This window comes from Nanorana parkeri, unplaced genomic scaffold, assembly GCF_000935625.1.
Source record: "Nanorana parkeri isolate BGI_ZX_2015 unplaced genomic scaffold, ASM93562v1 scaffold253, whole genome shotgun sequence".
Taxonomy (NCBI): domain Eukaryota; kingdom Metazoa; phylum Chordata; class Amphibia; order Anura; family Dicroglossidae; genus Nanorana; species Nanorana parkeri.
In genome coordinates this window covers 732,138-759,358 of record NW_017306521.1, presented here as the reverse complement: position 1 = coordinate 759,358, position 27,221 = coordinate 732,138, and the positions used below count along the sequence as shown (strand labels likewise).

The following is a 27,221-nucleotide window of genomic DNA, read 5'->3' as shown; positions in this document are numbered from 1 at the left end:
TGCATCCATTGCTGCACAGAACAAATCCAGTCAGAGTTGTAAAGAAAACAGAGAGCCACCACAAGGGACCGTCTGCAAAAAATAAAAAAGCCCTTTCTTACAGGGTTATACATAAAGCTGAGAAAAGAAGTGAAATGCAAAAAAAAAAAGTTGAAAAATGAATTAAAAATTGTAAATAAATAGGGAAATGAAAAAAATAAATATATTTTAAAGAAAAAACAACAATTGGGCGGAGCTAGCAGTGACAGCTAGCTCCACCCAACTGTTTTCTATTGGCTGGAACCTGGCAGTCTTCTAGCAGGTCCCAGACAATGAAAAACAACTGGGCGGAGCCAGACATGACATCACGGCTGGCTCCGCCCAGTTGTTATTGTTTAATGACAGATCAGCCTACCTTTCTCCATGCTTCGGCTGTCACTTCGGCTTAGTCGAGCCAAAGCTTATGCCTTTCGACTCGGCTGCCTGCGGCTGCTGTACGAACTATTGTGAATAGCTTGTACAGCAGCCCTTCAGTTTGACTGAACCGAAGGGCAGAGGCAGTCGAAGAAAGCCGAAGCTACGGCTGTATCCTTCGGCTCCATAGTGAATAACCCCCTTAGTGTAGGCAAGGAAAACTATGTGTACTAAGCACTGTGAACTACAGCTTTACTGTAATACAGAAGTTAAAGTTTAAAGGGGTTCTAAACCCTCCGTTTTCTTTGCCTATATCTACTGCTATCAAGCAGTAGATATATGCAAAAAGTAAATTAAAAAAAACGCTTTAACAGCAATTTAAACTTACCTTGTTTTCGCTGCGCGCTCCCGCCCGAGAATCCAAAACTGATCGGGCGGCCGCAAAGCATCTTGAGGCGGGCGCATGCGCAGTTCGGATTCTCGTCCGGGAGACGAGCAGAGACGCAAGGTAGGTATATGGACGCGTGCACCCGCATGGATCGGAGGTGCCTGCAAGCAGAGAGGAGTCAGCGCTGGATCGGAGAGCCGCCGCACCGTTGGGACAGATGAAAACATCGGGAAAGAAGAGGAAGATCGGATTAAGAGACATCATTTAAGGTAAGTGCTGACATTAAAATTGGGGAAGGAAAAAAATTATCCTTTAATGTCACTTTAAGTGAGCACACAGCCACAAAGACACATGGTAATAAAGTTCACACTATGTAGTCTCCATAGTGGCAATTGTTTTTTTTTTTTTTAAACATCTTTAAAAAAACTTTTTTTTCTCACACTAAGCTTTTTTTGTGCAGTCATGTGAACTGAAAGCACTCTTCCCTGTCCTCTTCCAGTTAGCGGGAGGCTGGAAACTCATTGTCACTCACACACTGTCGTGGGACCAGGGGTGCCCTCTTACCTAGGGTCCGGCAGGTGCGACGGGGACTCTAGGGTCCTTCTTGGGGTGAATTGGTGCCCGGCGGCGTGCTGCAGGTGTGCACCTGAGCGCATGCATGACATGAGTGCGTGACGTGTGCATGTGGCACTGCCGTGGCTTCTTAGTCGCTTTGGGTGCTGATCATTGCCGGAGAGGGCCTTTCGAGCACTCCTTCTCTCCCAGCCGTCCCATTAGTTCGCAGGCACCTGTGGCTTCCTGGTTGCCCAGACAACGGGGCGTCGCTGGCCCCTGCTGGGTTTAAATTCCAGCCAGAGCCAAAACTTGTTGCTGAGTTATTATGCCATTCCCAAAGCAGCTACAACGCCTCATTTCCTATTTCCTGCCTCCCTTCCCTGCTATTCGGATCTCCTGGTTATCGACCCCTGGCTTGCCTCACCGTTTATGATACGCTGCCTGCCTCGACCCGGACTGTACTCTGACAACCCATTTTTCTTGTACCTCAGCCTGGACTCTCCTTCTGGGATTGTTCCCTGCTATTGGGTTCCAATCCAGCAAACAGGGGGACTTCGCTCCTTCCCTAACACACACACAGTTCTACTACCTTGGAGCAGATGACAGCAGCTGTCATCTGGAGGCTCGCTATCTATCAGGAAGGCAGGGCTGGGTAGGGGGCAAGGCAGGTAAAGAGTCTATGTAAGATACAGGTACTCCATGCGTTGGCACAGTGTCCTGTATGCTAGAAAAGGAAGCTCAGGGGCGCAAACTGACCACACAAGCACACATTTGTTTCTGTGTTTTGCGTGGTCAGTTTACATCACTGAAGAAGGGGGACTGGCAGGATCAACAAGATAGTTCTGGTGAATGCAGTAAATTAAAAAATAATGCAGTACTTTGAGACAGATACACACAGACAAACACACACATAGAGAAAATGGAAAATTAGGGTAATATACACTTTCAGGGATGATTTATAAATCATCTGCTCGGCCACATGCTGGTGAGAGATCTTCGCACATTATTTCAGCCACTAGATGAAGCCAAGGAGAATAGGAAATATTTGGAAATGCATTTTAATTTGAGACAGGGTAACTTGTAGGTTAGGTTATTCCTTGAGGAGTAGACGCTCAAAACCATCTAGCTGTCAGTGAAGTTAGAAAATTGTTCAGTAACTCATGGATACACCCAATCTTTATTTATTTACAGTTTCCATGTCTTCAGCAGTAACAAAGAATAACATCTAACCTTACTTTATCCTTTCAATGGGCACCTTTCAGGTATACTGCAGACAGCTTTAACAAGTATGGTGTTAACGTTTCTATGGTGATACATGTAACACTTCAATTCTCAGTGTCATCTCAAGGTCAATGACAGACTAGAAGAACATTATTAGATATTTTTTTAATAGTGGAAGTATTTCTCTTTCATAGGTGCAAGAAGTACGCATACACGTTCTAGTTAGTTAATATGTACCCATCAATAACTGACTTTAAGCTATTTATATATAGTAAAAGGTTAAACTGCTAGTGTTCTATTGCAACAGCTATGAAGCAGTCTTACTATTTTTCTTTTCTCACTTAGTATAGTAAATAGTTGCTTTAGTTAGAGTGGCAGAACAGCCATTTCATGCACAATTTTTTTGCAGCAAAAAGAAAGATGAATATCCCACACATAATTAGGCTGGCAGGTTCCCCCTCAGTGATTATAAAATGCCAGCGCCGTGCTCTCATTATGCACTATAGTCACAGGTACACAGGGCCTTAGAAACCACTCCTGTGTTCCCCATTCTACCACGCAGTTACGCACTGGTACTTTAAACATAAGAAAATTCCAATTTCTCCTCTTCAATTTTCTGCACCGCTGCCTTCTAGTGATTTCAGCCAGGGGTTAGATTGGTAACTTTGTTTTTCAAGAGAGAGAATAGAAATGGCTTAATTTTTTTTCCCTTTAACTCTTTCCAACTCCCTAACCTGCCTCATTTGCCTATAAGAAGATAGCGATGTTCTTTTCATTTATGAACAATACACAGCATACATTTTTGTCTTCGGCTCATTTTCAGCCTGGTGACTACAGTACTTTTGACCCAGAATAAAATCACAAATATGAGACGAGGGCGTTTACTGAGCACACGAGTGGCATCACCTGTTGTAATGGGCTAGTGATGGCTGAATGCAAAAAGCAAAAAGAAGGCTCATTCAGCTGGATCAGATTTAGGGCTGCTTTTACACCTGTGAATAAATCTTGTCAAGAGCAAGGAGAATAATATGCTCTGTGCAGTGAAGAGCTCAGCTCTTCAATGTAATGCCTTTACAATTCCATTATACTACAGAAGATAGACTCTAGGGATGAGCAAACAGAATATGGGCAATTCACATGCATTTGGATATGTGAGGGTAATTCAATCAATTAAAGCCAGTTAACTTTTTGTGTTTCTTGTGGAGTGGGGTATACAGTAGCAATAACATGGGATACAACACAGGAAATAATAAAAACCATAATTATAAAAGGATGAGTAACAAGTTTATTGAGCTTTTAGAAAGTTAATTATTAAAGGCGAAAGTAAAGCTTTGGCCCCAAAAAAATTTTGCTAATTGCTAGGCTTTATATGGAAGAAGAGACTGTGTAAGGAGGGCTTCTTTTTTGTCTTTCTCTTTAAAGGGGTTATCCAATATAATATTATCAAGTATACCAAAATAACTAATAACCCAGATAGCATGTAATTGTGCTGCAAGTTTGAAAATGACTTGCTAAACTATTGCAGACTTCCCAAACTTCACAATTACAGCAAGTCTGCATTGCAAGTCTCCAGACCAGCGAGCTTGCAGAGCGCTTCCTAAGACCTGCAGGACTCTTGCTGTAGACTTGCCAAGCAAATTTGCTACAAATTCAAAAAGTGTCAACTAGAACTTGTGCTGCAAGTGTTCTGCAAGTCTACAACTTGCCACAAGGATGGGGCAAGTTATCCTTGCTATCTGGGAATAGGCCTAGCTTTAATAGTTCAAGCTTACTTAAAGTAGACCTTTACCCTAATGTCTAAAAGTCACATCAGCAAGCAGCTCTGCATGCTGATATGAAATCATTTTAAGCAAACTTATTTCTATTTTACTTTTTCTACTCTTTTTTTCTATTTCCTGGTCCACTTGGGCACAAATGATGTAATTGTGCCCAAGCATTGCATCTTGGGCAGGATATATCAGCAGTGCATTGCTGGGAAATCTCATCTGCAATCTCATTAGATCTCAAGGAAAGGCAATGTTCTCCCCTGAGATGATCTGCATGGTCACATGTCCTAGTCACATGTGCCAGAGTCCCAGGAAGTAAAGGCATATACTGTATATTACTCTGCCCTTAGTAAAAGTAACCACTGTGAGAACAATTGAAAGGAAAAGAAAAATAAATGCATGCAAATAATAAAAAGTCTGCAATTATCTCTAAGTATGTGTTTGTAGATTGTTGTTACTAAACATTTCTAAAGGTGTATTTGCTGTTATTTTGAAGATATGGGTAAAGTTCCTCTATAAAACTTCATAAATGATAATTCAAACTTGTTCAGCTCTAAGCTGAATAACCATCCCTTTCTGATAAAAACTGACAATAAAATATCATAAAAACGAAGGTGTAAGGGAGGAAAGCTGAATGATGCTCTGGCACCAGCTCCTGACATGAATCCCTAATCAGCCTATTTAAAGGTGAATCCAGGTGATGTCTGTTGAGTAAGCTTATGGTAATTGGTCAGGAATGTTTACTTTGTGTGGGTGGCTGTTGCTGAGCACATTTCAAGCCTAAAATGTTCTGCTTTAAAATAAAGTGGTTATTAGCCAGCCCTTCCTTAGCCCTTCACTTTATTTAACTAAATAATTAATATATTTAATCTATATTAATTTGTTTTAACAACCTTCATTCCTGTATACCATCCCATCACTCACTTTGCTATTCACTTCAGTTCCCTTTTATTAGTTACTGTATGTGTAATAGTGAATATTCCTTTACATGCCACTGCTTCTTGTAAAAATCTTCCCCTCGTTGCCCCATTCATAGCCATTGGATATTGCATTTATCAGTGCTGTGGGAGGCTGCAGTGAGTGGAATCTGTGAGCTGCTAGTTTGAAAAGTTGTGCCACTGCCCCCCCACTCCATTCACTCCAGCTTCTAATAATATTAGAAGCTCACAGAGCTTCTAATATTATTATCCCACAATGCACTGAGTTTTGTGAATGGAGACGGAGCAGTTCAATGACAGAATCTGTACCGCCCATTCAAAGAAGGAGATTCACAACATTACACATATCTAAATGTGAAAATCTGGACAGTTACATTAAAATAGAGATAGAGAAAAGGCATGTGATTTGGAACAGATTCGTGTGAACAACTTTTATGAAGAGAATTTAATGTTGTTCATTATTCACAAGAATTTCTACAATTGAAGTAGCAATATATTCCTTTAAATGTCTTTGCAGATGTGTGTGACAGAAAGGGCAGATAATTGTGTACTAGCTTAAAGTGGACCTGTGCAGGGCAAAGCAGCTGGCTCATTTTAAAGCTTTGTCCATGTGTTTTTGATCAGGTAATTTGACTACATGGGTCCTCCTGTATTTGTCTGGTCCTAAATACTGCAGAGGCATGTAATAATATGGTTCCGCTCCGCTCTCTTATAAGCCCAGGGTGGCTTGATGACAGACCTTCAGAGGAACGGAGTTTAATGATGCTGGGCTTCATTCAGCCCAGAAGAGGACCGGTGCTGGATAGCAGAGTGTTGAGTTTGCGGGGACTTAATCTACTTTTTTTATTTTAACAGTAGCACATTGAATTCCTAGATATTTGTTTGAACTTAAGCTTAAAAATTACCACATTCACGCAATCCCTGAAACTACTTTGGTGGCACACTTTTTGTAAGCACTTTTTTTCTGCTTATTGAGTATGAAGTTTAGGATTTTGAACAAATCTATATTATATTGACTGGATAATCTTGTCAGATTATCCAGTCAATATAAAAAGAAAGTAGATGCACTTCTGACAACATCTGTTTACATATGCTTTCCCAAAGTGTAAAATTCTTCAGCCCTATTACTGATAAACTATAATTGTGTATAATCAAATGCCCTGATAAAGTGAACCTATCAACCATTCTAAACTATTAGGATTGTCAAACAACATTTGTCCTTTTACTGCTGTGCAGCACTGGCTGGCAAAATTGTGGATGGTGCATATGGGTCACCAGGCGAAAGGCTCCAGAATTTATGACTGATGTGGAGAAAACAAACTTTTTGTTTGCTTTAGGTGGGGCACAGCCCCCATTCCTAAGTCCACATCTTACCTGGTAGCCAGACCTCATTATTAATCTAACCTGTATACACGGTTTTATATGTGTATTAACTGATTGTCAGGGCTCTTGCTCTCTCTTTCTCTGCTGTAAGAGCCTGTTGCTGGCTAAAAAGTGCTGACAGAAGACTAAAAAGGTACAAGTGGTGCCTGTTTTTTGGGTGAATCCATTAGGGTTCACCCTGTTATTCAGGAACTGACCTGATTTAGTTAGTGACTTAAAAGAACAGATGTTTTGTTTGCTTTCTGCTATAGACTTGCTGTATAAAGCTCTTCTGCACTGAAAATGTGTTTATTATCTGCCTTACAGGACAAACCTGCTTAAACTGTTTCTGGGTGTACCTGCCTCATGCATGGTTTACTGCTGCCGAAACCAGTTGAGCCTATCCCCTAATGCACTACTCAGAAAACCGTTATTGTGCACACCTCTGACTTTACGTCACTGTGTTATTAAGGGCTTGGATTCATTTACATGGCTTTATCATCTCCCTATTAAAGTGACACTATGCTCAGGATTTAAATCTTATCCTGACTATTAACAAAAATGTATATTATTTGTGTATCACACGTGGGGGGGGCGCCCATAACTCTGGTTACGCCACTGATCACACGGCTATAGATCCTCAAATGATCTATGAATTCATGTTGACACTTCTGGAGCATGGCTACTTATCTTCCTCATGCTCTCAAGTGTATGCTGTAAAGTAGACACTGCCCCAAGCTCACTCTTGTAATGAACTAACAATCTCAATACAAATAGTAAACTAAACATGAGATCGTGGGCCATTTTTTATGTGCAAAGCACAGTCTAATGGTCAGACCTCCCCTTATGCATACATAGCTCCCAACTGTCCCTCATTTGGAGGCTCTGTCCCTCTTTTAAAACCAAATCCCTTTGTCGTCCTCCTTCCTAAGGTGTCCCTTTTTTGACCCGATGTAAAGTTCTCTATTAAATTTTTTTTATTTACCAAAACAATTACCAAAAGTGTTTTACAGCAATAAACATTTCGTTGTGCCTTTGAATTATTCTATTTTTTTTATTTTGAAAAGCCAAAATAAAGGAATTTGTAATGGATTGATGATGAAAAAAAACGATTTTGGGTTAAACCAGTCATTTCTGTGTGTTTATTGTCATGATCTGTCTTACTGGAGGCTTGGCAGGTGCATGTCCTTTGCCTACATTTTTCATTCTATAATGTGTCCCTCTTGGGAGGTATGATGCATACAATCACCTTCATTTGCTTAATTTTGTTCACTGACAGGGGAGAAAAAAGGTACTCAACTCCTCTTTCTACCACATGACAGATGTTTGACAATTAGCCACTAAGGCACTGGCACCATCAAATGGTGGAAGGAAGAGATAGTCCTTATCCCTATGTTTGCTCTTCAATTTACACAGGGAACCTTCTCAATGCCAGTTAGGAAGCAAAGGGAAAGGATAAAATGTTATCTGGCCCAGCTTATCCAGTATCTATCAGTGATAGATTATGCATAGCTCTTAAACATTATTGAATAGATTAATAAGCAGACTGAAGGATAGCCCTTTTAAATACATCCAATCAGGGCAGCCATCAGAAAGTTTGGGGCTCCGCTCGCACACACACAATGCCCCGTGCACGTGTTTATTCGAATGCAGATGGTGGGGGCAGGGGTTTGGTTTACATTTTTATTATTTCTTTACTTTGTTTTTACTTATTTTTTTTACTTATGGCCTTTTTATTTTTTACATTTTGATGTATTTACATTTTTAATTGTTATTTATTTTTGTACTATTTTTTTTCACTTGATTTCACTGATATTACACAGGAGCCCAGCAACACATTATACAGCAATGCCAAATGACAACCAGCTATAGAGGACTAAAAGTCCAGCAATACATTATACAGGAATGCAGAATAATAGTATTATCCTGCATTGATGTATGATGTATTGCTGGGATCTGAAGTCCTCTATAGCTGGTTGCCATTCGGCATCGCCTTATAATGTATTGCTGGGATTTGTGGTCCTCTATAGCTGTAGCTATTATTATAATACCATCAGCTGTATAGGACTACAAATCCAAGCAATAAACCATACACCAATGCAGAATAATAGGAAGCTACATACTCTGTGCTGCTCCGGGGTGACGGTCTGATGTCTCCAGCAGAGGGTCTGTGCAGAAGGCTGTGCAGGGTCTCAGGAGTAGGAGTGTGGAAGGTTTTAGAAGGGCTTTGTAGAGTCTAATGAGGGCTGTGTGGGGTATCAGGAGAGCTGTGTGTTGGTGTGGTGCAATTGGCAAAAACAGTGCATGCAATTGCACCTCAGTGGGCCTCAGTGGCATTGTGGTAGCATGAATTACACTGTGTGGGGAAGGTCAATTAAGTGGTAAAGTGTGTTCATGTCGTGGGACCGTGAGATGAAGGTAGGTGGATGGTGTGAATGTTGAAAATTTATTTTCTTTAACTACCCCCCAGCTGGCCGGGAACTCTCTAGATCTGAGCGGGTGTCTTTAGATATCTGCTCAGCCACAACCACTCGCGCAAGCGGGAAAATGCCTAAATTTAAAAACATGCAGTGATGCCTGTTAACATACAAGCAATCGCTGGCTATAGAGCTGGCGGATCGCTTGTATGGGGTGCCGATCATGTGTGTCCCCTCCCTCCCACTGTCACGCTGGTCCCGGGGCCATGCTGCCCCCGGTGTGAGGCTGGGACCAGCATAGTTGCTCTGTGACAGGGGATTAGAGGGAGATCTCCCCCGGTCCCCTCTCCACTGTCAGAATGCGGAACTGATGTATATTTCATCACTTCCGCATTTTTGTGTCACTCTCCAGCTTCAGAAGCTGGAGAGAACCCGATGAAGCAGATCTCGGTTTCATCAGCTTCTCTGGGGGTCCCTAGGTGACATTAAGGGTCTTGGAGACCCTTAAGAGGACCTGTCACATATCTTTGCTATCACATAAGGTGTTTTCTTAGCCCCCTATGTGATAGCAATAACGTTAAATGAAAACAATTTCTCCCCCCAGTCTATATCACAACCCCCACCACCCCGGGGCCTCTGTCTGCTTGGTCTGTCACTTACTTTTCCCCTCCAGGCAGGAAGGCAGGCAGCAGCAGACATGCTCCTCTTCCACCACAATCTCCGGCACTTCTGCCCAGTGAAAGTTAGCTCCGCCCCCCTGTAAGCACTTCGTAGGATGGTACCAACAGCGCAAGGGGGCCCAGGACCAGGCAAATGGTGCTATTCTTATGAGTCTATGGGGAAAATTATAGCTTGAAGTCCGGGCCCCCCCGGCCCCCTACAATGGTACTGGCCGTACAACCCCTGACGGCGGCCCTGCATCTAATCTTTATGTGTTGTGGACTACATATATATATATTGTAACATGTTTTTGCATTGCTGTCCTGAAAAAAAAGAAAAATTAGCTCAGTATTATCAATTCCCACCATAAATATAACTGTAGACCAATAGGAATTTCAGCAGAATTAAATCCTGCATGGCATTTGGTTAATTTGTTTCAAGGGAAATCAAATCAGTTTAATGTGTTTTCATTTAATTGGTCCAGCACGCTAATGCACTAAACATAAATTGTAAATAAGAATAAGAAACAGTATCAACGAATGGGTTCAATTTGGCCGGCAGATGTGAATTGCCTTGCTATTTGTACTGTTTTATGCATTTCCATTTCGTGTGCAGAAGTATACTGATCTTTTTTCCTACTTTTGTGCTTATTTTATGTTTATCTGCATCCTCTACTTCTGTTTTGTAGTTTTCTAATTTTTCAGTTATTTGTATCGTCTCTTGTCTCCTGGAACACATTTTGGCATTTCTGCAGCATATGCTAATCGCTGCCTTTCATTTACAATTTCTACATCAACTATTTCATCTCCTTTTCTACTACACAGGTTTTTTTTTGTTTCCATACAAACACTGGAATGCAAAACCTTGAGAGTTTGGAGTTGAAAAACCTCACTCTTGTATTGTAATATTTGTATAGAAATTACCTTGGAGCTGGCTATTCTATTGTAATTGTGTGCGGTTGCTTATGCTGGTATATATCTGGTAATGCTAACATGTTTTTTTTGGAAGGCATTACACGAAAAACTAACAAATTAGCATTTTTGCTATTGTAAATGCTTTAAAATGCTTTGTCAGGTTAAAACTAGATAAGAATTTATATATGATAAAGAAAAAAAGCAGACTATTATATTAAAATACACATGGTCATGACCATTTCTAGACAACAGGCCAGCATTCTGTACCAGAGAAATTCCAATGTATCATGCTGCACCCATATGAAAGGAAACCTGTCATGAGAAAAATATGAGAACTACTCAAAAGCTGTGCAAAACATTGCCTTTGTGCAGGAGCTTCCTGTAATAATGACCAGTCACTGCTGCTCTATCTCCTTGTGTAGGATGACAGGTCTTCTATCCGCCCCCTCCCGTAGTTTTCTCCAGACAGCCTGTAGTGGGTGGAGCTGCTAAGTCTTTCCCACAACTCTTCTCTCTGCACATGCTATGTGAAGCACAGTGATGATCTTACTGATGCTCTTATAAGGTAATAATTGGGTTTGCAAAGGTATTTGATGCACACCAAGTAGTTTTATATCCTATGTGGATATTGAGGAATATATTTAAATGCTTGGAGTTCAGATTCACATTTTAAAAGCAAACTAAAAATGTGGTGTTTGTGACAAATTACATGATTGAGAGCAATGGATCTTGGTTGCTTGATGAAAACAGACAGTGATGACCAGCCCTCCACACCAACCAAATGGAAATATGCTTCCAGTATTTAAAGCAGAGTAAACCAAAACTGAATGACTTTTAGTGACAACACTTTTTCATTGCAAGGCAGGGTCAGTCTCAGTCTAACACATACAAAAGCTTAATTTACCATGTTCTATGACCTCCATAGAACATAGTAAACAAACATGTTTTTCCTTTACTTACAAATAGAGTTTATCTACTTCCTAGTCCAGTTCTGGCACAAATTACGTATGTGCCTAAGTGTTGCATTCTGGGAAGGTTACATCAGCAGAGCATTGCTGGGAAATCTCATCTGGAATGTCAGGAAAGGCATTTTCCTCCCCTGAGATCTATGTGAAGCACAGTGATGATCTTACTGATGCTCTTATAAGGTAATAATTGGGTTTGCAAAGGTATTTGATGCACACCAAGTAGTTTTATATCCTATGTGGATATTGAGGAATATATTTAAATGCTTGGAGTTCAGATTCACATTTTAAAAGCAAACTAAAAATGTGGTGTTTGTGACAAATTACATGATTGAGAGCAATGGATCTTGGTTGCTTGATGAAAACAGACAGTGATGACCAGCCCTCCACACCAACCAAATGGAAATATGCTTCCAGTATTTAAAGCAGAGTAAACCAAAACTGAATGACTTTTAGTGACAACACTTTTTCATTGCAAGGCAGGGTCAGTCTCAGTCTAACACATACAAAAGCTTAATTTACCATGTTCTATGACCTCCATAGAACATAGTAAACAAACATGTTTTTCCTTTACTTACAAATAGAGTTTATCTACTTCCTAGTCCAGTTCTGGCACAAATTACGTATGTGCCTAAGTGTTGCATTCTGGGAAGGTTACATCAGCAGAGCATTGCTGGGAAATCTCATCTGGAATGTCAGGAAAGGCATTTTCCTCCCCTGAGATGTGCATGGTCACATGTCCTAGTCACATGTGCCAGAATTTCTCTGGCACATGTGACCTTAGTTAACATGACCTTATTAAACATGGCCACTGTCAGAAGACTGGGGAAGAAAATAAAAATAAGGTATGTAAAGATTACAAAGCCTGCAATTATCTAGAAGTATGTGTTTTAGAAATGTTTAGTAAGGACAATCTACAAAGGTGTCTTTGTTGTTATTTTAAAGATATGGGTAAAATAAAAAAACTTATTTTGACCTTTTTGATCCTTGGTTGCATTTCTCTGCTGCTGATCTCCAGCCCTTTGCTGCTGCTGTCTACAGTTACTCCATTGATGTCTGTGTAGCATTTCTAGTGTGGGCTTCTTGATAATGACAACGCCATGCCTGTGTAATGTGTGTTGAAACAGGCACTTGAGTTTCAATTTGAAGCTCAAGTGAAAGTGCAAGAAAACAGTTGGGAGACAGGGACAGAGCTGTGTCACTTTATAACAGGAAGTTCCTATACAAGAACCTTCATTGCAGGATCAACAAGTGTTGTTTTAATGTAGGCTACATATATATTATATTTCTCTTCACTTTCTGTCCTGGAGACCTAACAGGAAGTAAGAGGCAATTTGATAACTTGAGAAAAAATCTCCTCAAAGACAGTTGTACCCAGAACAGGTGTCCCCACTGAAAGTTTTTCCCTCATCATATTCTGATGACAACTGCAAACATTTTTCATCACTGAAAGATTTCCCCTCACCACTTTTTGTCCTGGTGACAACGGCCATCAGGACAAATAGAATGAATCATTGCAGCGAAGACACAGATGACAGTATAAACCTTATAGAGGTTGTAGACTTTCACTGCTTTGTCCAAAACGTGAAAAAAAAAGGTTTTTGATAAAAGGTGCATAAAAGATGCGCTTTCAAGTGTATGTATTGCAATTTTTTGTAATGAAGAAGGGAATTGTAAATACCTGCTATTAGGGGAATTTGCCTTCACTTCCTTTTCTAGACATGAAACAGGAAGTTAGTGGAAATCTATCAAAGTGAAGGAAATTTCCCTTTTAGTCAATTGTCACCAGAACAGGTGTCCCCATTGGAAGATTTCCGCTTACCTTTTTTTCTGCAGACAACTCCAAAATTTTGGATTTCCCCTCTCAGTGACAATGGTCACCAGTACAACAGAGGAATTAATTTACCCGATAGGGACAGCATTACAAACTTGACCTTTTACCACTGTAATCTAGAAAAAAAAGTTTTGCCTAGAGATACACTGTAAGCAAACTATCAGCAGAAGCATGCAGATCAGTTTTAATAAGTTGCTATAGGTTCTTGTACTTATGCAGACTAGGAAGGTCAAAGTAGAGTCAGAAGTCCTTAGCTGTATAATAGTCAGTGACTCAAATTATAGAAGCAAGCCAGGCAGCTAGTATTTTCATAATTTGCACACAGCAGTAAAAACCTTGATGTTTCTCTCATGACATGCTTCTTTTACATAAAAATCAATGTATTCAAGAAAATGGTAATCTATCTCAGACTCTTCCTAAAACATTTAAAACATTTTTTATGTTTATTAATATTTTTAACATATATTATTGTTAACATATATAATTGTTTTTAACATATTTAACATTTTGTTACTAATTATATGTTTTTCAGTGCAAAAAATTTGAATTTGCATCCTTTACCTTGTTTACCATTACCTTTTATTAATATAGAAATAAATTAGCTAATGTAGAGCAGAGTAGAGTACTGTACTGATCAGGTTAACTGAGATACTAACCTAAAGTTTATATCGAGGCCAACTCCGAAGAACTGCTGCAGCTTAGTCTTCTGTAAAGATGCTTTTAATGTGCTGTATTACTAAAAATGTTATCTTTTATTGGCAGGTCAGTACGTGACAGCGATGACGATGATGACGAGGAAGATAGAAAGTTAAATCGAGGTTGTACTCTCCAATATCAACATGCCACTTTGCAAGTTTTTACCCAGTTCCACACTACGTCTTCTGAAGGCACTGACCAAGTTATTACGATGCTGGGACCAAACTGGCTGGTGGAAGTTACTGACCTAGTTAATGATTTCATGCAGGTTGAAGACCCAAGAATAGCTGAAATGGTTGATAGTAATACTTTGGCAGGAAGAGAGCCTGGTACCACATTATTTAAGGTGAGTTTTTTCAATGGAACGTAGATGTTCTTTATATCACAAAATTAATTTTCAATATTTGCTCTTTGTACTTTCCTGTGATTGGAGATACCTATACACATTTGTTAACACATAGTTTGCAAATAGAGGCTAAAATGAACGTTCTTAGTATATTTTCTTTTCGGGTCAAACATCATAGGATAAAAACACAATATGGCCATTAGACAGAGCAGGGGAGCATAGGAAATATATTCTTCTTTCCTATGCTTCTCAGCTCCATCTAGTGGCCATAGTGCAGTATTTTCCTAATATTACATGTGACCTGGAAAGAAAATATACCAAGAATGTTCATTTTTTTCCCCTCTATTTGAACATTCACAGAGTTTTGCAGGACGAATGGCTCTGCAAATTGTTTATAAATACACTCCATAGTCACCTCCTCAAAGTATACATAGAAACTGAAGTTTTCTCATGCACATTTCGTTCTACTGACAATTGGCAGCAAGTGGCATTGTCCACAAATTTTCAATCCATCTGACTGGTTTTTCATTGAGGGCGTTGTACCACAACTGTTCGTTGTAGGCGTATTCACTGAATGATTTTCATTATTACAAACATCAGATAAGCATATCTAACTAAACCTCAGCAAATGATAACTCTAATGTGAACTGGGAAAAAACAATGTTTAGGAATCTTGCTATAGACCAGAATTTGCATCTCTTTGATCTTTAACTAGGACTTTTTTTTTTCTTTTACTTAACACTGATCTGTATAATCCCCTAAAGGTTTATAACTAGTCTTAAAAGTCTGTGGTAGCTGAATTGTAAATGTACAATCCTTAAGGTTTTAACTGATTTTAAGGATTTGTTAACCCTTATCGCTCAGCCTTTCATTTGATGACAAATTGGTCTAAAAAACAATATTATCAATGAACAATTTATTTTAGCTTGTAAGCTGTAATGGGCAGGGCCCTCCTTACCATCTTGATTTGTATTGTAACTGTAATGTCTTCCTTATATTGTAAAGTGCTGTGCAAATTGTTGTCGCTTTATAAATCCTGTATAATAATAATTGTTCGATTGCCTATGGTGACAGATGCTACATATAGCTCTAGTTTGTAGATTGCTGGCATTATTTCTGGATAACAGTGACTAAAACCAACCAGTACATTATAAAGATGACCTGTGCCTAAAGATTGTCTGTGTAACAGGTATTCATTAGCAGTTAAATGAGGCAAAGTGATCAGTAAAAACAAATTATCTTTAGCATATCTTTTCTGATTAGCAGAGCACATCTTCTCTTGATGGTGCCAGAAGAGATGATGCATAGAAACACTCTGTGATAATTAAAGATGTGGAACAGCTACAGTATAAGAACTGTAATCGGAAGCATAAGTGTCATTCACAAATTACTGATCTTACACTGTCTGATTTATAATGTTCCCTGAGTCTAGGTCCATGTAAGTATCATTGTTTTCTTCATTCTGTCCCCCAGGATAGCACTTTGTCCTGTTTTTAGAGGTGGCTTGGATCCAGAGCTAGCATGGTTGACAGTGTGCCCCCCTCGCCCAACCACTATCCAACCACATTGCACTGTAGATCATGAATACCTATTTAGCTCTGACTGACAGTGCTTGTCTTGGCACCAGATGCTTGCCCAAGACCAGCGCTGCCACAACATCTCAAGATACAGAACGGTATTGCCAGGGAGAGTGAAAAGCTCAGTGTCTGTAGTATACCAGGACGCCGAGCAATTCAAACTTCCCGGCTTTATTCTTACAGCTGGGGAGGAGCTGCATGAGGCTAGGGAAGAGGGTGGAGCTGGAGTCTGTTCCTGGAGCTCAGCTGGGTAAGTATGTTACAATATGTTATTTTGGGCAGAAATGTTTAGTTTTTTTCAAAACCAAAGAGATAAATTTCAACTTAAATCAATAGACCATCAGGTTAAGATTTTATTCCTAATGAGACTTCTTCTTTAAGATACCAAAAGGGCAGAAAGGAAAATCCAGCTGTTTAAAAAGCATGTGCATTTGTGAATATGGTCAGCATATTTTTTGTTCTTTACATAAATAGAAAAGTTGGCTTACATGCATAATTGTCCAAAGCATAGATATTTACAGCACCTGTGAACAAGGTTTAAAGAGTTTAACAGTTTACATTTTTAGGGTTGAATCAATTTTTATTAGAAGTTTCAGAAGATTCATACAATCCGGTATAAAAGCAACATATAAAAATTAAGGCAATGCAATATTAAACTAAACAAATTTTTTTTTTTTTTTCAAAACGAAACTAAACTAAACTAATTTTTTGCTGGTGCACATGTCTACCACTCACCTCATTACATCTCCAGCAGGCGTCTGGGGAATTAGGGTATATCCTATGTACCGAGACTGGGTCTCTATACCACCTGGTGATCATTTTGTAATTCTTCTCCTGGGCAAGATATAGAAGATTTATGTGTAAAATGGAAAATGGTTGCCCAGTCTGAGTCCGTCAGTTCCCTTTGTAAGTCCGCACGCCACTGAGCTTGGAAGCTCAGCGGGGTCCGCTGGGCGGTGTCTCTCAACATACCATAAATTGCTGATATCGTGTGGTGAGTCGGCGTTCGGGCAACTAGCATGTCCTCGAAGTGCGTCAGAGGTCTGTGAGTTTGGCCCGAAGCATACAGGGCCGAACAAAAGCCAGACAGCTGTCTGTCTAATAACCAATTACTAGTAGGGTTCAACACATTCCTCTCCGGCCCAACAAATCATCCCGTGGATGGATGGATGAAATCCCTAGCTGTGGGCCAGTCGCCTCTCCCATATCCCCCTATCAATGGGATAGCCACCCCCACTGGGAGCAAAGAGTTATCAAACAATGGCAAGAGGGGACCAGGTACCGTAGTGAGGGAATAGTCATTATAGACATTGTGCCATGTCTTCATGGTAGCAGTCGTGAGGGGAGAAGGTTGGGGGAATGGCGCGGAGTCACTAGGGGGTGTCCAAGGGAGGGCTCTCAAATCCACCGGGCAGATTTCCTGTTCTATCAGCACTGACGGTTTGAACTGCATGGAAGGGGCTGGGAACCAGTCTAAAATTCTGGCCAGAAGTGCAGCCCGATGGTACATCTCGAAGTCGGGTAGGCCCACTCCCCCCTTTGATTTGTGTCTGCATAGAGTCCCAAAGCGTATACAAGAGTATCCCTTCCGCCAGATAAATCGTATCGCTAAAGAGCGCAAAGCACGGAAGTAATGTTTGGGAAGGTTGATAGGGATAGTTTGGAAGAGATACAGCAATTTAGGGAGCATCTCCATCTTCAAGGTGTCTATTTTGCCAAACCACGACAACGTCGCGTTATGGTATGCTTCAAAGGCACGGCGTACAGCTCCCAGTAAAGGTAGGTAGTTCAGGATAAAAATGTCTGACAAAACGGAGGGAATCGAAGTGTCCAGATATCTGATGGATCGGGTTTGCCATTGAAAGGGGGTAGTTTGTGCGCAAGAGGGCCAGAGTGTGAGGGGCCAACATAAGATTCAGGGCCGACGATTTAGACATATTAACCTTAAAGTTACTGAATCCACAAAACCTATGGAATTCCTTTAACAGAGCGGGGATACTTATATGGGGATTTGTAATATATAAAAGTAAATTGTCCGCAAACAGAGACATCTTATGATGGAAGGAGGGAGTGACAATGCCGTGTATATCTGGATTGGAGCGTATGCCTGCGCCAGATGCTCCATGACTATGACATAGAGGAGGGGAGAGAGAGGGCACCCCTGTCTAGTGCCATTGGAAATGGAGAAAGGAGGGGAAAAGGTGCCATTCACCATCACTCGAGCTGTCGGGGAGGAATATAGGGACATGATTTTTGCAAGAATAGTCGGACCCAGACCGATTTGCAGCAGGGCCCGGTGGAGGAAACCCCAGTCCACACGATCAAACGCCTTTTCAGCGTCAATGGAGATCAAACAAGCCCTAGTATGGTGTTTATGGATATGGGAGATCAGATGGATCGTTTTAACTGTGTTATCCCTGGCCTCACGCCCCGGTACAAAGCCCACTTGTTCCGGGTGGATAATGGCTGGCAAAGAGGGGGAGAGACGGAGTGCCAGAAGTTTGGAGAAAAGTTTTATGTCGACGTAAAGCAACGAAATTGGCCTATAATTTTGACAGAGAGATGGATCTTTGCCGGGTTTGGGAATAACACAGATGTTTGCCTCCAGCATGGTGGAGGGAAAGGGGTGCATAGCGTCTACTGAATTAAAGGTGCGGGTCAGAACAGGTGATAAGAGATCAGAAAAAACTTTGTAAAATCTGGGGGAGTACCCATCCGGGCCCGCACATTTACCAGTTTTAAGAGCACGAATAGCACAATCAACTTAGGATTTGGAGAAGGGTGCCTCCAAAGCGAGTGTAACGGCAGGATCTAAAGTCGGCAAAGCTGTCTGCTCAACATAATGTTCCAGGGATTCCGCGATTTGCCCTGGGAGTGGGGCCAATGTGGGGGCCGGGAGATTGTATAGATCTGAGTAATAGCGGCGGAACTCTCCGGCTATACCCATGCCGGAGTGAAGTCTAGCAGAGCGAGGTCCAAAGATAGAGGGAATAAATGCACGTGGTGGGCGGGGATGTAAGGTCCTGGCTAAGTGACGCCCGCATTTGTTGGCTGACTCATAGCGTATTTTACAAGCCCTCTCCCTTGCTAGTTGTGATCCAGAGTCTAAGATAGCAGGCAATTCCCGGTGGGCGTTGGATAATTCCACAAAGGTGGCATCAAGCCGGGTGGATTTGTGGAGGCTCTCAAGTCTCGCTATAGTGGACAGGAGGTCCGTAATGCGGGCTGCTCTGGCCCGTTTGAGGCGGGCGCCATGTTTTATAAAAATGCCTCACCACACATTTAAGTGCCTCCCATTTAGTCAGCGGGTGTGTGGAATCAGCAGCATGATCAGTGATAAAGTATTGGACTGAGGACCTGATCTCGGCTACACAGACTGAGTCAGTCAGTAAGGCGTTGTTCAGTCTCCAAGAAAAACCGATGCGTGGGGCCGGGGGGACTCCCAAGGTTAGAAAAACCGGGGCATGGTCGGACCATATACGTAGACCTACATGGGTGTAGGGCGCAGCGTCCAGAAGTGGTTGTGCCAGAAAGAAGTAGTCAAGTCTACTCTACGATTTGTGGGCCGGAGAATAGTAGGTGAAGTCCCTCTCGGACGCCTGGAGGACTCGCCACACATCTATCAGTCTGAGTTTGAGCAATAAGCTTTTAAGTTTGGTTAGGGATGCATAAGACATGGTGGACTTACTGGATGAGGAGTCTAAACTGGGCACCATGGCAACGTTGTAGTCTCCTCCCAGGATTAGGTTAAGACAGCTGAATTCCTCCAGAGGCATGACCAATGATGTAAGAAACCGCAGTTGGTCCTGATTGGGAAAATAAATATTAGCCAGGGTATACACAATGTTTGGCAGCTTAACTTTCATGAAGAGGAACCTGCCCAGAGGGTCGTGCTCCTGTTGCAAGACCTCAGGTTGTAGGGATTTATGGAAGGCTATACATACTCCCTTGGAGCGTGCGTCTTCGTTAGTACTGTGGTACCAAGCCGAATAGAATTTAGTTGGCAATATGGGGATGGTATCCCTTCGGAAATGGGTTTCTTGCAAGAACAAGACGCCCACTTTTCGTTTATGAAAATGATAGAGCACCTGGCTCCATTTCTGTGGAGTGTTAAAGCCTCGCACGTTGAGCGTGGCAAAAGTGACATGAGGATTAGCCATTACGGGGGCTTGTGGTGGTGGATTGTAGGGCTGCAGCCAACCCCCCGCATCAGGGGTAAAGGGAGTGTGGAGGGGATAGAAGAAGAAAGGATAGAGATGAGAGAAAGAAGAAAGTGAGTAAGTAACAGTGACAGAAATAAACATGGTCTCTCACGCCACCTAGTGGCGTCTGGTGAGAGTAGCCTACAAATAAACCACAACATGTACCAAAAAGCACCATAAACTATCAATGGGTCCGTGAATGCTCTCACAGACAACCTAAGTGGGGGTAACATCGAAGGCACAGGGAGCGTCCCCCGCTCCAGGGCGTATAATATTGACGGCAATTGGACAGCAAGGGGTTATATAACAGCTAGGTATAGGAAATATTAACTCTTTAGCTTTAACTGTAGAACCGGTTCAGAAATGCAATAATAACAGAAAAAACATTTCCACAACAATAAAGAACTGTAGCACCAGTGGTCGGCAACTAAACCACTTGGCACAATCCCGGTAAGGCATCGGGCAGCGGTAGGCAACAGGCTGAAGGTGTTCTCCAGGAAGCAAAGGCCCAGTCAATGGGTCTTGAGGAATGGTCTGGGTTTGGTGAAGTGTCCGCAATCAGGTGTGGGGGGAGGCGGAGGTCTCTGCGCGCCCCGCAGGTCCTCTCGACTTCTGAGACCAGGATGATTGGGCGACAAATCCAGGCAGGGTCGGTTTGAGTGGCCAATCTGGCAATGCGACGAGGGGGAGCTCCAGCTTGCCCAGGAAGGTCAGGAGGTCACCCAGGGAACAGAAGATGGCCGACTTGCCGTCGTGTGGAACTATAAGTTGAAAGGGCAAACCCCATCGGTACTTGATATTGCGTTGGCGAAGCAGGTCAAGTAGTGGTCGCAGAGCCCTGCAGAGGGTGAGCGTGTGGCTCGAGAGGTCTGGCAGTAGGTATATCAGACTGTCGTTGAATACGATGGCCCCCTGCGCCTGGGCGGCCCGCATGATGTCATCCTTGATCTTGAAAAAATGGATACTACAGATGACGTCCCTGGGGTTGGAGCGATCCGGGCGTCTAGGCCCCAGCGCCCTGTGGATCCTGTCCAATTCAATGGGAGAGTCTTTGGGCTTGTTCAAAAGCTGGTTAAACAGAGCCACCGCCGCAGAGTCCAGGTCTTTGGGCTCTATGGACTCTGGGAGGCCACGGATGCGAATATTAGGGGGGGAGTAGGGAGACTGGGGCCGTTGAGTCTGGCTCACCTGTTCCCTGTCTTCATCGTCCAGTCCAGCGGGTGAAAGCTTCGGCAGCGCCATCTTGGATGCACGTGGGGGAGAGTGCACAGAGGCCGCGGGTGCCGCTAGTGTGAAAAAACGGGTCAGTTCTCGGGGTGAAGGGCCCTTCTGAGGTTGCCTCTTCCCCTTCTTCCTCCTGTTGCTCATTTGGCTGCCCGAGCGGGTCCGCAAAGCCGTCGGCTGCCGGTATATTTGCCCTCACGAGCGGGAGACGATCTAAGGCACGTCTCACCGCTCCATGCGCCAAGCCATGCCGCCCCAGTTTACATTTTTAAACATTTCTCTTCACTTCTGTCTTAAGTAGCTCAGTCGTTAATGAGGATAAATCCACTCCATGGCAATAGCTGTAATTACACTTCCAAATGTGGAACAGGTAATGCTGCACAGCCGTTTCCTGTCTCAGAAAGTGCTGTCTATATGGTCCATGTAGTAAGGAGGCAGTGACAGATTTGGTAACAAAATGAAGGTGGTGACAAAAGGTGGGGGACCCACTGGAAGTGATGACAGAGGAAAAGAGAACTCCCCTGACACCAACCATGGAGCCCCTTCAACATGTTGCTGCAGTTGTAAAGCTTTAATAGTATGTGTGGTGCACAAAGCTATGTTGAAGGAGCTGTGCAGTGCCACATGGAACTTTGCCTGGCTATAGAAAGAAGAGTGAGCACAGCTGATGACATCACACATAGTTGTAAAATAATTTCTACATTGAATTTGGGCTTTTTACATGGCATAAGAAAATGGCTTGGAATAAACATGGGGGAGAGTGAGGATCAAGTGCTTTGTGATGGTTATCCCAGAGTTCGGTTTGAAGAAACAGACACCTGATTCTTTATACCAAGCATCTAGATCATATGGTTAATGTTTCTGTGCTCTAAGACAACAATAAATCAATGCATTTGTTGAATCTGTCAATGAGAGAGCAAATTTAAAATTGGTTTATCTCTTTACCAGTTATTAATTTTGTATTGATGTTTGTGTAATGGGCCCCTACCATGTTACTATATACAGTCCCAGGGGTAACCACTGCACTCAATTTGTAAGCTAAATGCCTGTTGCTCATCCACAAAAATATCCATACAAATCCAAAGAAGGTATACAGGCACCCACTGGTCTTGCAGCAGAGATAAGTCAAAGCATCAGCATTTCATTGTCATCATTTGTTGCTTTATACAGATATGTAGTACCTTCAGCATTGAGTAGTCTAGACAATCATACAACTACAATTTTGCAGGTATCAGCTCAATGCTGAATGTTTAAGTACGTCATGGATGGATGAACAAAGCTGTAGGTATGCCAGCAAAATGGTTGTCACAGGTAGCAACATCTACTTGTCTGGGAACAGCTATGAAAAAAAGCTTTTTATATCTTGCAAAGATATATTTTGACCATTTCTGAGACTGATGGTGCATATTGAGAGCTACATTTGATCAGAGCTGCATTTCCTGCAAGTGTTCTTGTCGATTACCGACAGTTTCTACATGAAATCCAACCTTTAAGTTTCAAGCACTTACAGAATACCACTGTACCTGAATGGTTATACTGAATGCCCAGGGAACCTCTATGTTACAATGAGTAAGTATCTCTTGAATTGGCAATTTCCATTGCAGTTCAGAGTCCTCTTTATTTTCAAATAACTTTCCCTGTATTTAATATAGGGTATAGATATGTTCTTTATATTATGTTACGTAATACCTTTCTTCCTGCATATGGTATCACTAGCACATTATTACACTTTAATAAATGGTTTATATCTTATTTACCTGTGCTAAAAATTCTTTAGTCAAATTGAATAAGCACATTTTCTTCTTTCTCCTTCCGCTTCTTATAATCACAGCAGTTTTGATGTATGTGCCTTGACTCTAATTCATATTTAATGTTCAACATAATATATTTTAAACAAAGTGTCTTGGGGTAGTTGAAGCAATAAAGGTTCATGACAGATTTTATCATGTTCTGAGATGGAGCCTGCAAACTTGTATAAGTTGCTAAATGATATAAATGTGAAACAAGACAGAGCATTTAAAGCTCATATATATGTCATATTTTATTTTATGTTCAGGGTCCTCTGACAAATTTTAATTCAGGGTGACTACTCCGATGTTTGGTTGGATGACATATACATAATCAACCTGGTTACACAGTACTTTTAAATTTTTTGAATGAAAACATAATGAGATGACTATAATCAAATGTTTTTATTTTCACATATATTTGAAAATGAGTGAAAGCCAATAATTATTCATGATCCCAGAAGTTTCAGAAGCTAATGCATTTAATGCAGAGCTTTTAAAATCAGTCTTCTGGAAAGCTAAATTAAATTGTGTGATACATTCTCCAAATGAAATTATTTATATGTTGCTTTACATAACAGACATTACCAGAAAGTATCCTTGTGCCCCTTGACAGCCCAGACAACTATTGCACACCGTACAAAATGTAGTGGTGCCTTTCCTGTTCATTCATTCATAATTTACAGATACTTAAATCTTGACTTACCTAAGCGGAGCTGTCACTGCCAAGTTAGTGAACAGTGATTTCTTTGCCTTACCAGCCAAATCAGGCTTGGTATTTTTCCATCTCTTTCCATGGCCTTCGGGTGGGTGAACAGGGCTATACTCAGTGTTTCATCTCTGGGATGTAGCTTATCATAGGAAATCAATATTAAAATACCAATACTTCATTCTGAAATGTTTCTGGCATTAAGTTTTTATTAAAAAATCTAATTACAGAAATATATTAAAAGCAGATTTTAAAAAGTACTTTTTGAGAATAAATTCCAAACCATTTTGTCCATTTACCATCTATGAATGAATATGAATGAATATGTTTTTTCATATTAAAATATAGTAATATGAACTAAATTTTAAAATAAAATACCCCGTTATATCCTGTTTTTGTTTAATCAAAATGCATATTTACTGCTCACTGCACTGATTACTGTTGAGCAAGGCTTTTGAAACAGCGCACAAGCTTGTACATAGTAACATGTATTCACTATACTTTTTACAGTTTTAAAGCAATGTGTGCTTCCTAAGGCCAATGAGCAACCTTTGGGATATGCACAATAAGGTTCAAAGTTTGGTGCAGACATGCACATTGCCTGCGATGTGGAACATGTTCATGTTAAGTAGCTGTAAGTTCTCTAAGCTTACATTATCTGTGGGCAGAGTGAAGTATAAATAATAGTTAATGAGTGCTCAGTTCAGTATATATTGGGGAGAACCAGCAGGAGGCTGCTGGTCAGGGTTAAGGACATTGTAAACACTCTACAGCTGAAGCTCTGCAGTTGATAGAATTATGGCAAGTAACTAATAGCAATTTCAAAGGAGTAGCCAATGGTTAAAAGTCAGAGTAAACAGCCAAAGAGCATAGTAAAAAACTGGAATATTAAGTGAAAACAAGACAAACATACTTGTACAAGAGTATGAGGGGGCAGAGCTGGCATCGAGCCGTCAGTCAGGGAGGAAGGTGTGAGATCTGATTAGGCTCTTCCATGCATACCAGCCCCATGCACCATTCATGTAATGCCTCAGTGCTTTCAGTGCGTTCCAAAGTGTTTGCATGCATTTTAGATGCGCTTGCATGCATTTAGGTGTGTTCCAGAGCAGAAAAAATAGGGCATGCTGCAGTTTTTCCACGTGCTCTGCAACGGAACACCCTGGTGTGAACCACAGCCCAAAATACCATTGGAATACAGTGGATGCAGTTTTGATGGGTTCTGTAACTGCTCTGCATCTGCTCCGCACTTGGTGTGAACTAGCCCTCACATTTTTAAGATTTGTGTGAGAACACACTGTATTGCCATGGAAACAGCCAAACGCGCATAGCACTGTGCTCTTTCATATATGAGCGGCATGTGGCACAGGGGTGTATACAATTATTATACAGGTGACACTCGAATAATTAGAATATCGTGCAAAGTTCATTTATTTAATTTTAGGTTGTTTCAAACATCTTGGAGAACTAACCACAGATGTTCTGTGGATTTAGGCTGCCTCAGATCCTTCTGTCTCTTCATGTAATCCCAGGCAGACTCAATGTTGTGGAGATAATGGCTCTGTGGGAGCCAAATCATTACTTTAAAGACTCATTGTTCTTCATTATACTGAAGATAGCTCTTAATGACAATGGCTGTATGTTTGAGGTTGCTGTCCTGTTACAGAATAAATGTGTGGCCAATCATACACCACGCTGATGATATGGCATGATGGATATGTATCTGCTTGTATTTCTCAGCATTGAGGATACCATTGATCCTGACCAAATCTTCAATTCCATTTGCAGAAATGCAGCCTCAGACCTTCACCATGCTTCACTGTTGCCTGCAGACACTCCTTATTGTATCGCTCTTCAGCCCTTCAGTGAACTAACTGCATCCTGCTTAGCCAAATATTTCAAATTGTGACTCAAAAATTGCCTGTTTTTTTGTGCTTCTGCAAAAGAGCTTGAACAGCACATCTTGAAACCCCAGTCTGCTTTGGAAGCTTAGAAGAGACCTAGCTGATGCAGTGTAACTACCTTGTTGATGTGCTCAGTCTTGCCATGGTGTATGACCTGTGACATGAAACTGTCTTCCACAACCTCACCTTATTAGAAGAGTTTGGCTGTTCCTAGCCCAGTTTTAAGCCTCCTACACAGCTGTTTCTGTTTCAGTTAGTGACTGTGTTTCAACCTACCTTTGAAATCATTGATCATTAGCACCTGCTTGGTATATTTGGTTAATCATACACCTGACTCTAATCCTACAAAATCCCTGACTTTGTGCAAGTGTAAGATTTGATGCTGGTTCAAGCCAAAGGTTATTCACACCAAATATTGTAATATCCGAAAAACACCAAGAACTCACCGCTCCAATTTTACCTCTGACTGTAGGTCAAATGTATGCACTGGGTGCAGGCTACAGTATGCTCCCACTCCTTTGGCAATTATTGTACAATCAGCCGCACAGAAATCGGTGTCCATAAAAATTCAACTTTACCAGGTGGTGAAATGCGTGAGTGGCGTTGGTGTGGTAGAGATGCCATGGTGATGTATTTGCTATAACTCGTTTGATTTTGAATTTTATCTGGAATGTTACAACAATAAAGTTGGATTTTTATGGACACCAGTTTCTGTGTGGCTGATTGTACAAGACACACCAAATATTGCTTTTAATTAGATTTTTCTTCTGTTCACTCAGTTTGTATTTTGTAAATTGTTAAAAATAAATAATAAAAAAAAATATTCCTGAAAGTATTCTGTTACTTTACAGCATTTTTTCACACCTGCCGAAAACATTTGCACAGTACTGTATACATATTGTAGCAGGTCATCATGTAGAAAGCCAGGAGAGGTCCTGTCCAGGGTTTATGTGTCACCCAGATTCCTCTCTAAAACCTTCCGGGACCTCTAGTCAGCCCCAGGTTTTACACCTTACCTTAATGGCAATTTAGTTCAGGTGAGGCAAACAGAAAGTGCTCTGGAGACAGACTGAATCTGCTAGAGCACAAGGTTGGTTACTGTGATACCTAACAATAGGTTTGTGCAGGTTGATAGTCAGGACTATCTTATTTATAGTTAGTGCTGGGACATGACTAGGGTTTTGTTTTTTAAATTGTTGACTTCATTTGAGCACTGTATATAGCCTGTGTGATGCACCAATCAACGCTCCAGTGTTTGAAGACAGGTCACTGGTCTAGTCTCTGAAACCTCTCAAGATTGCTCACCCCAAGAAGCAATTGCACCCGCTACCTATTCTCCAGCTCACAGCAAATATATATATATATA

At 41.4% G+C, this 27,221-nt stretch overlaps 1 protein-coding gene across 1 annotated transcript in view; it reads left to right on the top strand.

Moving 5' to 3' along the window:
* The window catches only part of TMEM132E (transmembrane protein 132E), a 405,930-nt gene that overhangs the window by 374,541 nt on the left and 4,168 nt on the right, over positions 1-27,221 (top strand). The window contains exon 7 of the mRNA XM_018556800.1: positions 14,176-14,455. Within this exon, the coding sequence (XP_018412302.1) occupies positions 14,176-14,455 (280 nt within the window). The remainder of the gene's footprint in view (positions 1-14,175; positions 14,456-27,221) is intronic.